Source organism: Pelodiscus sinensis, chromosome 21 (genome assembly GCF_052426305.1).
Source record: "Pelodiscus sinensis isolate ZL-2025 chromosome 21, ASM5242630v1, whole genome shotgun sequence".
In the NCBI taxonomy this organism is placed as follows: Eukaryota; Metazoa; Chordata; order Testudines; family Trionychidae; genus Pelodiscus; species Pelodiscus sinensis.
In genome coordinates, this window is record NC_143072.1 from 1,042,651 (window position 1) to 1,057,776 (window position 15,126).

General features: G+C 45.8%; 1 protein-coding gene across 1 annotated transcript in view; it reads right to left on the minus strand.

Moving 5' to 3' along the window:
• Nucleotides 1–4,744: 4,744 nt before the first annotated feature.
• The window catches only part of CUX1 (cut like homeobox 1), a 398,058-nt gene continuing 387,676 nt past the window's right edge, over nt 4,745–15,126 (minus strand). Inside the window, exons 21-23 of the mRNA XM_075904409.2 lie at nt 14,267–14,347; nt 8,904–8,968; nt 4,745–7,318 (exon numbers count right to left, since the gene is read on the minus strand). Coding sequence (XP_075760524.1) covers nt 7,258–7,318; nt 8,904–8,968; nt 14,267–14,347 — 207 coding nt within the window. The 3' untranslated portion in view covers nt 4,745–7,257. The remainder of the gene's footprint in view (nt 7,319–8,903; nt 8,969–14,266; nt 14,348–15,126) is intronic.

The window sequence follows — 15,126 nt, forward strand, 5'->3', positions numbered from 1 at the left end:
TCCTGGCAGTGATTTTTAGAGACTTCTGCCAGAGGTCAGTCCGAAACTGACTTAGGTCTCAGATCTGAACTGTCCTAGCAGCCATCCAGGCAACCCTGGTCGAATTTTGAGATCCAGAAACAAGACGCTCAGATCCCCTTGCCTGGATCCTTGTGGCTGGAGGAAAGAGACACAAGTTTAATGGATATAAAAAGTGGGGGTTTTCCTTTATTTTCCTGAAAGCGTGGCAATACTGATTAAGATGGCTTGCCATAATTACATTTAAAATGCTGAGTAAGAGCAAATTGCTGCAGAAACCCTTTTCTTCCACTATTTGATCTGAGGAAGTGGGTCTGGCCCAGGAAAGCTCATCATCTAATAAACTATCTTGTTAGTCTTTAAAGTCCATTTATATGTCCGGTATTTTCTCAATTTGTTTCCTGGACAGAAAGCTCAAATACAGACTGTCTGGGTCAAAACCGGACACCTGGCAACCCTACATGTGCCAGAGTTGATGGATCAGTTGATGGATCAGAGGTGATGATGATATGTGACGCTCCAGAAGATGCTCTAGAGAACTATCCAGCCTGGGAAGAGGAATAGATTAGAGGAGCTGGATTAAAAAAACCCCCTAAAATCTTGGTTTTGAGTGGCATGAGATAAAAACCTGTTAGGAGTAACTTTCGGAGGGGTAGCCGTGTTGGTCTGTAATAGAAAAAACAACGAATAGTCCTGTAGCACCAGGACTACCTCTTAGTTCTCCTTTCACCATAATTGGGAAATGAAGTGCTTGCTCATCCAAACACAAACAACAGAAGGAGCCCAATTTTTCTTTTTATTCGTAGCTTATTGTTATCATGAGCAGCTGAAGTTTAAGCTGTGGGTTTAGTAATAGGGTATGATTTCAAAGAGAGCAAGGGGGAAGAGAAGTGGATTATAAAGATATGAGTGTCTGTGGCGAGTAGTAACGTAGGTAGGTAATTTTTATGGGCTCCTGTAAGAACTCTTGAAGAAGAGCCCAAGAGAAATACATACACTGCACATGTTTTTCATGAGGGTGATTTACTGTGTGGTCTTGGGGTAGTCATTTATGCCCCTGTGCCTTAGTTTCTCTAGCTGTAAAATGGGGCTAATAGTTCACCAGGTTGTTGCGAGGCTTCACCAACTGTTTGAAGTGGTCCAAGCTCCCCTGGTGAGTGAGGCTGACAAATGGAAACTCACAACCTGTAGTTGAAGCTGGACACATGCAGAGTCACACCCGCTTTGCGTGTGAGTAGGGAAATGGTCTCTCACTGGTTTCTGGGCGTTGACCTTCCCGCCATCCTGCTTTGGGCTCTGTCCTGTGATTGGTTAAGGATAACAAACCGTCGGGGGTAAAAGCGAAGAAGAAAGGATGTGAAAGCTGGAGACACGGAGGGTATACTGCCCAGAGAAGCCTGATCTGGCTGCCTGTCTCCAGCAGGGAGGACGGAGAGGGATGTGTGCATCTGAGCTGCCAAGGTGGACTGTGCTTGCGGCTGGGACGGAGATGAGGGCCGGACTCCGGCCACCACTTCTGTGCTCTCACTCAGCCCAGTACGTGAGCTGCTTCTAGAAGCCTCGGCTGCTGAGTGATGCATTTGTTGCCTCACACGTCTGCCCGTGGGTAACATCACTGCAGGGCCGTGCCGCACGTCACTGCAGGGCCGTGACTCTCTCAGGCCGGAGGCTGGGACAAGCCAAGTGCAATCTGATTGGGACTTGACTCCCTTCAGTTTTACTCTAAATGAGAACTGAAACTCTGGTCACTTGATTGTTCCCAGAAAATCTGACTCAGGGCAAGAACAATGATAGCAGAGCAGCTGATGGAACAGGACTGGAAAGTGACGAAGACTCACGTTTCCCCCACCCTCAGCTTGCTCACCTGCCATACTGTGCTCGGGGTAACCAGGCTCACTATTTTATTTTGACAATGTTGCCTAGTGGATAGAACGCTGAACTGGGTCTCAGGAGACCCGGGCTTTATTCCTTGCTCTGTCACTGGCCTGCTGGATGCCCATGGCCTAATCCCTTTGCCTTTGTGGGTCAGCTTCCTCTTCAGTTAAATGGGGATCATGATTCGGAGTACCTTTGTAAAAAGTGCTAAGATCCATGGATGAAAGGGGCTAGGTAAGAGCTAGGTATTATTACCTGGCAGTGAGCCCAAACCTTGTGATTTCCCCTCCAACTCTCTCTTGCATTGCAAACGTGTGTCCTAAGGGGTGAAGCCTGCAGCGTAAGACCCAGAAACCAACAGAATAGGTACATTGAGCTGGGATTTCCCAGTTTCCTTGTGGCTGTCCTTTGCTGGAGAAAAAGACAGTCAGCCTCTGCACGAAACCTCCCTAGTCCTTCACATCTTTACCTGGCTGTATGCAGCGTGGAGGGAAATGTAGTCCTGCCCCGGGGTCCACGCTCATGTTAGGCTTAGAAGCCCAGTAGAACCTTGGCTGAACCAAAATGGACTTTTGGTGAGCAGCCGACAAGTTTGCATGCATCATGGGTTTGATGGGAGGGTTTGTGTTCGGGGCAGAGAGTGTTTCGCTGCTCTGCTAGTGTGCCCCATTGGGTTCTGCCCCATAGCGCCTAGGTGCTGCAACAGTACAAATAATGAGTATTAAGACAGTCACAGATCTAGCTGTTCCCTGCTACTTTGTTGACGCAGTCCCAACCTTGGAGCTGCTAAGATATAGGACAGGTCCATTCAGAGTGCCACAGGCTTGCTGAATCCTTGGAGGAATCCACCGAGCTTTCCTCAGCCCTCCGATGGACTGGGAGGCTGGCAGACACGAAGGGGGGATCTCTGGAGGCAGAACCAAGCTCTCCCTGCCTGGCCACTCCTGCCACGTGAAATATAATTTGGTGAGACAACTATACAGATAGTTTGTCTCTCTGCTGTTATGCAATGGCATCCATCTTGCTAAGCAAGTAAATCAACTCTAGTCTCCTTTCCATTGGAGTAAGGCCTCAAGCAGTGACCTCACGAGCTGCATATAATTAATTCTCTGACCATCCTTCCACGGGGGGCTCTCCCAGCATTTCTCCTTGTGACACCAGCCATTGAGAAGCTGTGAAACCCAGGGGCACCTGTCACTCACCAAAACCTTGCCTGGGGCTCTGGCATAAACCTGCAGGCAGGGCCTCAGAGTCCTGCTGGATTGAGGCTACCGGTGCCCTTGAGAATTAACTACGTTTGGCTAGTTTGGCAGTGCTGATTGACGTCACGGATTTGTTAGACATCGAGTCTGTTGCAAGATCCCCTTTGTTGCACGCCTCTCAGAAAGGAGACGCGCTACTTCCAGCTCCCTCCTGGCAGCTCTCCACTCTGTTCTACCGAAACGGCCCCAAGCAAGGTCAGGAGCCTTGAAACCATGTTACATGTTTAAGCCACTAGAGTAAATGTGATGGGAAATTACCAAATGGAGGAAGAGCTTTTTTTTGATTCTTTGTAAGCCTCCCTCTCAGCACTAGCTGCTGCAATTACCCCTTCTCTACTGTCTGCCTGGAAGAGAGCGACCAAGATGCTGGCAAGCAGGTGGATAGGGAGACTTCTGTAGAAACAGCCTTCCCAAGAGGCTACTAACATGGGCACACGCTTCCTGTCTTTGGCCTTGCATGATCACGGGAGCAGGGGAAAGAGGAGCAGATGGGGAAAATCAGGACAATACAACACCCAACCTACAATGGGACAGGAGTGGGCTGTAGCTGTTAGGTGTGTTTTAAGGCTGATGGAAGAGATGTTAACAGTGGTTGGCAAATAAGTGCCTCTCCCTGGTTGCTTAGAAGGGCTTGTTGCTTTTCGTACGGAGGGGTGGTGATGAAGAGAAAAGGGTAGGGAAAAAAAAGAGTAGAAACATTTTGGATTCTGTAAATTCCAACATGAAAATGGAGTGGCTGAGTTTACACCAGCAAAATAGAATTACTGCCCCCTGTAGAACCCGTCACTTGTCTCAGCAGCAACTGTGAACTGCTGCTGGGCAGGAACCAGTTTACAGCTCCCAACTCAGTTGTTTGGCTTACAAGGCATGGCACATGTAGAGAGGGCATGAAGAAAGCCAGCCATGGGACCATCTGCCTCCGGTTTCCTTTGAGATGCTGTAGACGCTGAGAGAATTGTTTTATTTTTCTGCTGTCCAGACAAAACCACAGAAGGGAAAAAAAGCAGCTTTGAAAGCTGATGATCAGAAGTCAAATTCTAATCGCACAATCATCTCATCAAACATCACCCTTTTCAACTCCACTGGCTGTAAGGGGGTGTTTGTATGGGGAGGTGACCAAAACAGCCTGCAGGGCACACTAGGAAGAGAACTGAGCGCAAACAATTCCATCTGAAACCGGCCATATTGTTAGCGCTTGGACTGCATGCCTAGCTGGTTTGAGGGCAGCCCGACCAGACTAACACGGCTACATCTCTATTATTAGGCTCTAATCTTGTGAGAGGCAGAGCCTATTCATGTGAGGATATTCAGCAATGACCCTACCTCCTGTCCATCATAGTGTATTTTCTCCCTCCTGTCTATATCCAGACAAGAATGTTTCATCTCAACTGCAGCTGGCCCTGGTCTTCACACAGCAGGGATCAAGGCCGGTGGTGCTGCTCCTTCTGACTGTGTAAGACCTCAAATGGTTTCTTTAGGTGTCAGATGGATTTCTAAAACTAGCTGCAAAGGCTGGTCTCCTAGAGCTGGAAACTGAACAGGGGATGCGTCTTGGGTTTTAAAAAAACAGAACCACAAAGATAAATCGGTCTTGATGCATATCTACGTTTATTTGATCATGACTTGCATAGCTCAACAATATCTATTTTCAACCATTTACGGAAAATTAAATGTGCCAAATTTTAAGCATGTTTTGCAATTCTAATCCACTCAGTATAGCTTCTGAATAAAGTAAGTTTGACTTTCCCCATGAAACCTAAAAGAAACTAGCCTAACATAGCAAATATCCTAGTCCTACAAAGATTGCTCTTTTTAGCAAGTACAGCAAAACACCTATTCATTCTGTAAATAAAGATCATTACCTTTTTTGGATATGAAAAGCACCCCGAACTTTCTCTGGCCCTAGAAAACCCTTGTCTGCTTTACAGGTCCACTTGGATAAGTGCTGGGCCCCGTACGCTGCCTCGGAAATCAATGAGATCTGGAAGGGGCTCCGCACCACACCTACTCAGGCCCTGAGAGAGAGCGTGCATCATCTCTAGAAATCCGAAGTCCTTCCAGATAAGGTTGCCTTCCTCTTAAAAATGTGGCTAAACATTGCTTTGAAGCAGCAGCACAGGACTAAGCTGGATACAAATCTATGGAAAATGGGCTGTGTTTTGATCCCGATCTCTGAGAAGAAACACTTTTCACTGAGTTATTCGAAGAGAGGAAACTGGGAGACAGCAAACAAAATGCTGCAGTTCAGACAGCCCTGCTGCTTCACAAGGAAAAAAACCAGCATGTGGAGTTGCGAGAGTCCCGTTCATTTTAACAAGCACACCAGTACTTTAGGCCCTGTCTCTTTTTATGATGCTGTAGCCCTCTCAATATAGTTGCATGAGCATGAATCCCCAGTATATTCGCTGCAACGTAAAAACAGGATTAACACTGGTAACTTACTGGTGCGCATCCCACTTCTCCCTCAATGAGAGATTTGTAACAATGCAATCACATCCACTACAGACATCTCTCTTTTCTAAACAAGCCCCCACTCTTCTTGAAGCTCTCTGTGTAGACAGGTGCTGATTGGCCCCAGCCTATTATCTTCCTTGCAATTAATATTTTACTGTTTTCTACAGGCTGAGCAACTATAAATAGATCTTCAGTGCTCATGGCATATGGGAAGTTTTATCATTGACTACATATTCTATTTATAGACCCACACTTACTAACACATGCATGTGGATATCTGCTAGGCAGCATTAACCACGAGGCAACATTCTTCTGGCCTAGAATGGGGATTTTAACTGAGCATGAATGGACCATGCTATTATGTATAGAGTAAAGGCCTGATTTGGCATGGTACCGAGCACTTTCAATGATAATTGTGGTCAATGGAAGCAGAAGGTGTGCAGAACCTTGCAGGAAACTTACAAGCTCTATATAAATCAGCTTTTCATATATTTTATATCTCTAAAATAACCCACTGTCAACAATTAACTTATTCAAGCAGAAGAGCAGCCAAGAAGGGTCAGACAGTAACCAGCTAGGCTGCAATGCAAGCAGCTTTGTCCATCAGACATCTTGTATTGTGCTAATACATCCTTTGCAGCAAAGCAACTAATGTGCAGCAGAAGCATTTTGATTTTCCGAGGAGTGCCCACTACCTTTCCAATGAGCTCCTGGCTCATTAGCACCACTTCCCTCAGCCAATTCCAATCCCAACTATCAAGTCCCATTTCACGGGTAAGTCAGTCTCCAGTTCAACAATGCCTACAAAAAACCTGTCTGCTTTTACTTGACAGCGAGCTCAAAGGCCACAAGAAATGCGCATGAGATTAAATACAGAGCTGAACGAGATCTTAATTCAATAAGAAATACAGCAGGACAGCAACCGCAACAGTAACTTCCTGTCTCTGGATGACTGACCTCACCAAAGGAAAGCCAATTTATTGCAGGGTCTTACATCCAGCCATTTCCACGTCTAGTAAAATTTGGAGTCTTTGATCACTTAAGAATTTGCTGGAGAATGAACGCATTTCTTTAATATGAGGCTGTTTAAATTACTGTAAAGTCCACTACAAGTGGTCAGTTTTCCCCATTTCATGGGTAGCCAGGCTCATGGGTTGGACTTCACAGACGTTATGAGGTGATGGTCAGGATTCCAATCTCTTCCCCAGCCCTCGAAACCTATATGAAGATGTTGGCTTTCAATGGAACAGATCTCTTCCTCCTACAGTTTTATAAAGCAAATCTAAATGAAAGGAGGGTGGATTCTTCCCAACTACAGTATTTACTCTAATGATTCTTAAAGCTTCAGACACCATCACCCAAGGGAACACACGGAAGTCCTAGAGTCCAGCTGGAACCTGCTTCCTTGTACTTACATTTTGCAAAATTACGATTCATTATTGAAGCTTCTAACCTACAAGTGTCGGAATGGGGGGAAGGGAACACCGCTTCTCAACCTTACAAAGCACAAAGGTAATTTTTAAAAGGTTCAAGTCAAGCTGCTGGGCACAGCCCTGTGCACAATGGTCACGGCAGGGACAAGGAAAGTGGAACACGTGTGACCAATTAACATTCCCCTTGGGGTGGTGAAAAGCCTCAAATTCAGCCTTCACTGCCACATGTCACCATTGTCTCCATTCTCATGGAACTTGTGCAAATGATCAGCATACCTGAAACAAACAAGTTAAATAATGAATCAGCACAAAGTCCGTAGCAAGTTGCAAGACACACTGAAATCAGACACCAGCTGTCATACTCAAGAGAGGACTACAGCCTCTTTTACATGCCCAGGAACATCCTGTGAGTTAGAGCAGCTGAAAACAAATCATGGGACCTGATCCCGAAGTCTTAACTCACACTGGAGCTGTGCCAAAGCCCTAGCCATTCGGGGGGGAGAAGGGGAGGGAACACCCATTCTGGGCAGAACAAACATTTTTGGCAAACTGAATAGTGGAAAAAAACTTACTTCAGGTTAAAATATAAATTTCAATTCCAAACAATTTTGGTTAGTTTTAAAAGAATACTTTAAAAATGACTTGAAAAAGTCGTTTCAAAATGGCATATTTGTATTTTGGGGGGATTTTTAACCAGAATCATTTGGTGCATCAGACACAATTTCTCAACCTTGTAATTAATCTGAATCTACATTTCTCTGGCTATGTCTACACTACAGGGTTTTTGCGCAAAAACCCGTGGAGCATCCACACCTTAAGCGCATTTTTGCACAAGAAAATTTACAGTGAATTGACAGAACAGAGGGCTTTTTGCAGTATGGGTATACCTCTTTCTGTGAGGAATAACTCCTTTTTGCACAAGAGCTCTTGCGCAAAAAGGTGTGTGTGGACAGGCAATAGGTTTTTTTGCACAAAAACAGAAAGAGGAAAAAGCACAGGTGCCCTGGTGGCCATTCTATGAATAGCAATCGGCGCTTTCTTTTGAGAGAGCGCCCATGCAGTCTGGATGCTCTCTTGGACAAAATTGCATCGCTTTTCAGATGTGCTTTTGCAGTGTGGATGCTCTATTGCACAAGAAGTTTTTGCAGAACAGCCTCAGTGAAAAGTTTTAGCTAAAAATCTTCATCCAGCTTTATTGCATCCTTACTTACATGAGAGAATTAATTACCTGGGCACACGCATGTTATAGGAACAGGCCCTCAGCTACTGAAAACACTCCTCTCCAAATTTATCACTTTCTTGTATATTTGTCATTGGGCAGCTAATTTCAAAGCAGACTCAACACATTATTCTGCTCTGTGTGAAAATGGCTCTGTGGGCTTCTATGTTTGTTGTTTTAAAGGTATGAAATTCTAAGGAGTAAAACAGTTCTTCCAGAAAGCTGAACCAGGGTCATTTTATTCCTGTGCATCTTCACCAGCAAAACATCCTCCTCGCCAAATTAAACCATTTCTAAAATCCCATTAGCTATTGCTGACAAAGGTGTCATGATTAGAACCTAATAAACAAATTGCTGATGCCCAAGAAGAAACAAAATTCAGCTCACTCTGTCTGACCAGTTTTTGCCTTCGCAGGGCTATTGGGCCCAACGCAGTCAACCTTTCCTTCCGGTACTAAAGACAGTAGCTAAGGCTGCTGAAATAAGGTGCTGTTCAGAACACAACTGCACTGTAATACAACCATGTGTTTCAAAAGTGACTGCAAGCCCAAATGTTCCTCTGGTTAAATCAAAGTTGTTTCTTTTCTCAAGACAGTAACTGGAAATCTGGGTTGCACCAAATCCTCCTCTTTTCATACGTACTTCTTAGCACAGTAAGCAGCGCAGTCCCTTCCCATACTCTCACTCCAAGCAGTTTTGTAGAGTACCTGGGAAATAAGAAACACTGTTAACTCTTTCCCATTGCAATGGGAGCCCCCCCCCCCACCCTTTTATTTACTTTCTGCTTAGTACATTCGTGCAGCTTCCCACTCCTCAGAGCATAAGCCACCAAGCTGACTTTCAAGCCTCTCTGGGATGCTATATTGCTTTCCATAACCACAGGGCCTCATTCTTCCACTTCTGCTAGAGAAATGTTCGTACAGCCTTAAAGAATTAACTGTCTCCCCCAGTCAAACAAACACACTCAGTAGCGGACTGGGTAGAATAGCAAGTGCATGCTTTGGAATGCACATGTGTGTCTTAGTTGTTCGTAGCCGTAAGCCATGTATCTTCAAATGGGTTGATTTCCACATAGTCCAGAATATGAACTTTTAAAATACGTGATTAAAAAGCACATTAAGGAAGAGGTGGGTGGTAGGAACACAGCTGTTAATTACCACTACTAAGAACTTTAAATATATCACATTATTACATATTAGTTGTGTTAATTTTTGGAAAATAAAATGGAACCAGAAGATTCAATTTCCCCTCCCTTGAATTTTAGGACATTTGTCCACCAAACCGGGATTAGTTTTGCATTCTGTAATTTTCAATCTGCAATGTACACCAGGCCTCTGCAAACAGAGCAACTTCAAAGGGGAGGAAATAGGGCTACAGGAACGGGAAGGGCTGCAATCCATGAATGGAGACTAGCTGGGGAGTTAGGAGAAGAGGTAACAGGGGTGTCCAGGACTATTAATACCATGTGAAATTAATTAACAACACAGACACAGCATGGTCCAGTAAGTCAGAAACTAGTTGGGAGTCAGGGGTCCCAGACTCTAATTCTGGCTCTGCCACAAACGTGCTTTGAGACCAGGGGTAGTAATTGTTCCTCACTGCGCCTCATTGTCCCTAACCTGTAGAACTGGAATGCTGTACCTTGCCTGGCCTTGTAAAGCGTTCTGAAGCCCACGAATGAAAAGTAGGTTTCACTCTACTGTCACAGAAGCATGTGCAGTGCTTTTCACTGAACCAGCCAGTAAGCTGTGAAAGAGCAGTGCTCAAGCCAGAACAATGCCTTCTTGGGCCAATAGGAAGGGTTTGATTCCTTGCTGATACTGCTGCCCTCCTTTAAATGCTTCAGCAGAAGTAAGGGTATTTCGAAATAGTGCCATAACGCAAATATGCAAATGAAGCACAGGGTATTTAAATACCGGCTTCATTTGCAATTTTGAATGTCTTCATTTGCATCCCTCTCTCGAAAGAGGGTGCAAGTGTAGACATACCCTAACATACAAATGGCAGCCCTCTCCAGAGACCTGATTTTCAGATGCACAAATCTAACTGAAGCCAACAGGAGCTTAGTTTTCTCAGTACCAGTGTTCCCTGGAAGCTGGGTGTTCATACAGACACTCAGGAGAGATTCCAGTGCTGCCCAGCTGATTAACGGAGTGCCTACAGCTAGGTTTTGTTTCTACTCGGGATGCACATTTGCACATGCCTAGGTGCACGTAAAAAAATTTATTTTGCACACGGGTGGAAAATATTAGAGGGAACATTGCTCAGTACCTCTGAAAATCAGCTATCAGTCTAAATCAGTGTTTCTTAAACAGTGTCAACAGTGTTTCTAAAACTGTAGTTGGAGGTGTGCTGTGGAGAACAGAGTTCAAAATGCCCGTCCTTAAAGGAGCAGGTGACCTTTTTTTTTTGTTCTGTTCAACAACTCCCCCCCAACCTTTTTTTTTTTTTTTTTTTGGCTCAACAAAAAAATCCTTGGTGTTCTGCATAAAAAAAAATTATTGCTTCGTGTTCCTCGGTCTTAAAAAGTTTAAGAAACACTGGTCTAAATGCTATCTCCTGACATGTGTCGCCTGGTGGCAAAGAGGCTGAATCAAGACCTTCACGCCTTTTGCTTCCATTAATGAAGAGCAGAGCTATAGCATGCTACCCTCTGGTCTGCTGACCATCTCCGATGGGACACACAGAATGTATTTAAATATTAAGATTCTGCAGATTGGGACAGAGAAATGATCTGAATAAAACTTTACAACTGACTTTGCCGACAAGCACAATGGGGCTACAAATGCACCTCACATCTGCTGCCAAAGCTGATGCGCAAATGCCTTTGTGACTTGTAAGAAGGTATTATCCTGTCACCGGGCAAATACCCTAATTCTGCATATCCCATTCAGCAGGCCCCCGCAATAGAGATAATTGAAATTCATAAAAGGGAGAAGGAAGAAAAGACTGGTGGAAAGGAAGCCAGATGGAGGGAGATGAAGGATTCTGTTTCTAGATGAAGGGGAAAGACCGTTCTCAAATGGTAGAAGTGGGTAAGACAGAATTGACCAGTCCATTGGCAAGTAAACGCAGTTGGTGCCTGATTCAAAGGCTATGGGTGTTTGGGCTTTGAAGCTCTGGTTTTGTACTGATGAGACATGTTGAGATTACCCCATCCAAGCCATTCTTATGCCTAATATTTTTAGATTACATTTTAAACTTGATGCATAACTTTTTATTTTCTGTGCTCTCTTCCTCACAAGATGCCTGCAGGCCAATTTTATTCCAACAAGATCTGGATAGAAATATTTGTGCTATTCGTTTGTCTTTCATCTTGTCTCATTTAATTATTGATGAGTTTTTCCCTGCCGTGACAGATAACACCCCCCCCCCCCCCCCAGAAATGCTGCACAATAGCAGGGGAGGAAAATTCTGTAAATAAGCCTTTAGAACAGGATAGATTGAAAAGCACAATGCCCACTGCAAATACAAGCTGGAGACCTGGGCATCTGTTGTTAATAACTCCCATGCAACTTTTAGCAGCATTATCCGGCCACTGAGGAAATACTGTAATTCCAGAAATACGATTCAGCAGGCTTCCAAATTAGGGGTAATTGAAATTCACAAAGGGTGGGGTGGAGGGGAACCCAGCTGCGAACACAGCCCTGAGCACAAGGAAACTTCCCAGTTGAGCCTTTCTTTATCTTTCTGGCTTGAATAGGCAGCCATCCAAATCCACTGGATCATACTGGAAAATACATCCTCATCCAGCCACACAGGAGGCTGTCTACGCCTATGCAGAGCCCCATTAAAGTCAACAGAGATTCCTGTTTGAATCTGATCACACCATTAGGGCCTTATTGACTGGGAAAGGAAAATCTACAATTAGCAGCTTCCACCATTGGAAATACAGATCAGCCAGAAGATACTGGGGGATGGGGGGAAGGGGAGGAAAAAAAAAAACACTGGATCAGGGCATAGCTGCAACAAAAAAAGGCAAATAAAATCCAAGATCCAAAAGACCGTAGCAAGCACGTCATTAGCGCTTCTTTCTAGCTATGCAGTGAGGACTAGAATTCTAAACTGCTACCTCTAAGATACCATATGTTGGCTGATCCCTGTGCATGAAGCAGCTGATCACTGTCTTGGTCCAAAATGCCACAGCATACAACGATGCTGCAGTAGTGTGTCTTAGTACTGGGGAATACAGCGTGGGTGGCTTTCATAAGGGCTAAGACCAACTCAGCTACTAGACAGGGTCACCTTTATGGGGTATTTCTAGAGACAGGTAACTTTTCGACAGAATTTTCAAAGCAACACACGGAATTCCCTCGCCAGGCTATAATTCTTTATCCAACCCTATAGCATGTTCTAAAACAGGGGTGGGCAAAAGGGCCTCCACGGACCAGAACTGGCCTGCCATGCCAATCAGTGCCTGGGGGCGGGGGGGAGCACAAAGTTTCCTCTGCCCTGCCTGGAGCATGCAGTGCTTTGAAGTGCCGCACGTTCCTGGTAGGGTGGGCGGAGACTTCGAGTGCTCCCCCCCCTCCAAGCCCTGATTAGCCTGGGGGTGGGGGAGCATGGGAAGTCTCCTCTCACTGCCAGGGGAATGGGTGCCTAGGGGTATTGCGGGGGAAGGAGGGCAAAGAAGCTCCCCAGTCCCCAGACTAATCATGGTCTGTGTGTGGGAAGGCCCAGAAGCATCCTGTCCCTGTCCCTTCCGTCTGAGGCCCCACCCCTTCCGGTGCGGCCTGGGAACACATCCAAAATGTTTGAAGTGTCCCCCGGCAAAAAATTATTGCCCCCCTGATCTAAAAAGGTCTACAGAAAAGAGATCATTGTCTATTCATCTGTATAGTACTTTCACAATTCTGTGGGATTTTAAACCTAGATGTGTTTTATCACTGCCAAGTTCCATAGGACTTTTCCCACAATGGAGTTGAAGATTATTCCCTTTGGAAAAGGTGACCTAATGAAACTGTTAGCATTCTATGAGAGAGAGAGAGAGACAGAGGGTGGGTCATGGGTGTGTTTACACTGGTAAATGTTAGAAACTAAAAGACAAATCTAAAAGTATAGATGCTAGGGGAATTTAGGAATCACTAGCAGAACCGTATCCTGCAGAATGCAAGGCAAAGATGGTCTAAATTGCTAGGCCTGGACAGGCAGAACTCTCTCCGTTGGTTTCTGAAGAGTGATGAGATTAAGGGGCATAGTGAGAAAGCGGGAAGATGGGATCACAGTGAGCTAAAGGTAGACTGGCACGTTGGGTCGCAAGGACATTTCTTATTTTTTAAATTTCTTAGGCCAGGTCCACATTAGAATTTTCAAAGGCCAGGAGGGTCGGTTTAAGGTACGCAACTCTAGCTATGTAAAATACCGAGCTGGAATCAACTTACCTTAAGCCAAGACGTCTTCACAGAGGGAGGCCAAAGGGAGCAAATGCTTCCATCGGCTTCTCTTACTTTTTGCGACTGCAAGGAATACTGGCGCCAACCAGAGCACCTCCAGAGTTCGATTTAGTGGGTCTTAACTAGATTTGCTAAATTGAACGCCAGAAGATTGATCTCCAGCTCTACAAGTGGAGACAAGGCCTTATACTCTGCACTTCCTGTTGAATGACTAGATGCTCCTGTCCGAGCCTGAACATGTACAGTGCAATTTTTAGCCTGAGCCTGCAGACCCAGGCCAGCCATGTGTTTTTAGCAGCACCCCCAACACAATGTGGCCTAGCATCTAGATCAGGGAAAAGCGTCAAGCGACACCTGGGTTTTAGTCCCAGGTCTGCCACGTCAACACTGTGATGCCGGGTGAACACTTTCCACCTCAGTGCCTCCGTCTCCCCATCACCTTGTGCTACGTGTCCCCTGGCTCGCACATGCCTTTCACCGCACTGGTGGATGGTTACATGGCAGAGGCAAGAGTACGTCTCCTGATTTTAAATGGAAAGCCGAGTTCTTGATGGGGTATTTTCCTGCTGTTGTAAGCAACCATTAATTCCTCTTCCAGACCTAAACACTTACCAGGAAGACCAGGCAATGCAACAGCAGAGTGTAGAAAAATGCAATAGTACGAGCTGTCTTGTTGGACAGGATCAGCCGGCCCTACAGCAAGATCAAGGGGAGAAACAGAGTCAGTCCAGTTAAAGCAAAATGACACTGGCTGCGCTATTATTGCATTAACCACTAGAGGGGCTCCAGCTAAGCTCAGGACCCAATGTGCTAGGCACCGCACACACCCAGCAGGAGGCAGTACCTGCCCTACAGAGCTTCCAGGTTAACTGGCCAAGACAGGCAAAAGGGCGGAGTAAGGAAAGATTCCGATTTCCATTTTACAGATGGAGAACAGAGGCACCAGGAGTATGCAAGTCCCTTGCCCAGGGTCATACAGGTTCTGTGGCAGAGCTGGCACCCGAACTCGGTCTGAGCCATCCTCCATAGGACCTTCCTCTCCTTTTGACCCTTTTAAAGCTCCTGCCCTGAAGGGGCTTGATCCTTCCAGGCAAGTAAACAGATCTCAGTGGACAATCTCAGGCAGATCTCAGCCTGCACCTGGCGTTACCGGAGACACGGACAGGGTGAGGAAAGGGCTCCGTCATTTCCTGGCCCTTCTGGAGGGCCTGCCAGCCGGGTCCAATCATGGTGGCTGTTTCGGAGGTGTAGGTTCTTACCCAGGGGACTGGACATTCCCAACAGACCTCCTGCCGGCTGATCATTGCCATTCGCTACCTGCCTGGTCTGGCGGCCTACAGATGCGCTAGAGAGGGAAGGCTCTGTATTCCAGTCCTAACTACCAGGGCGGGCCAGAACACCACGGATTTGTTTAAAGTTGTTTGCTTTTAAAATCTTTCTGGCAAGTTTCAGAGGTCACCAGCTCTTTGCGC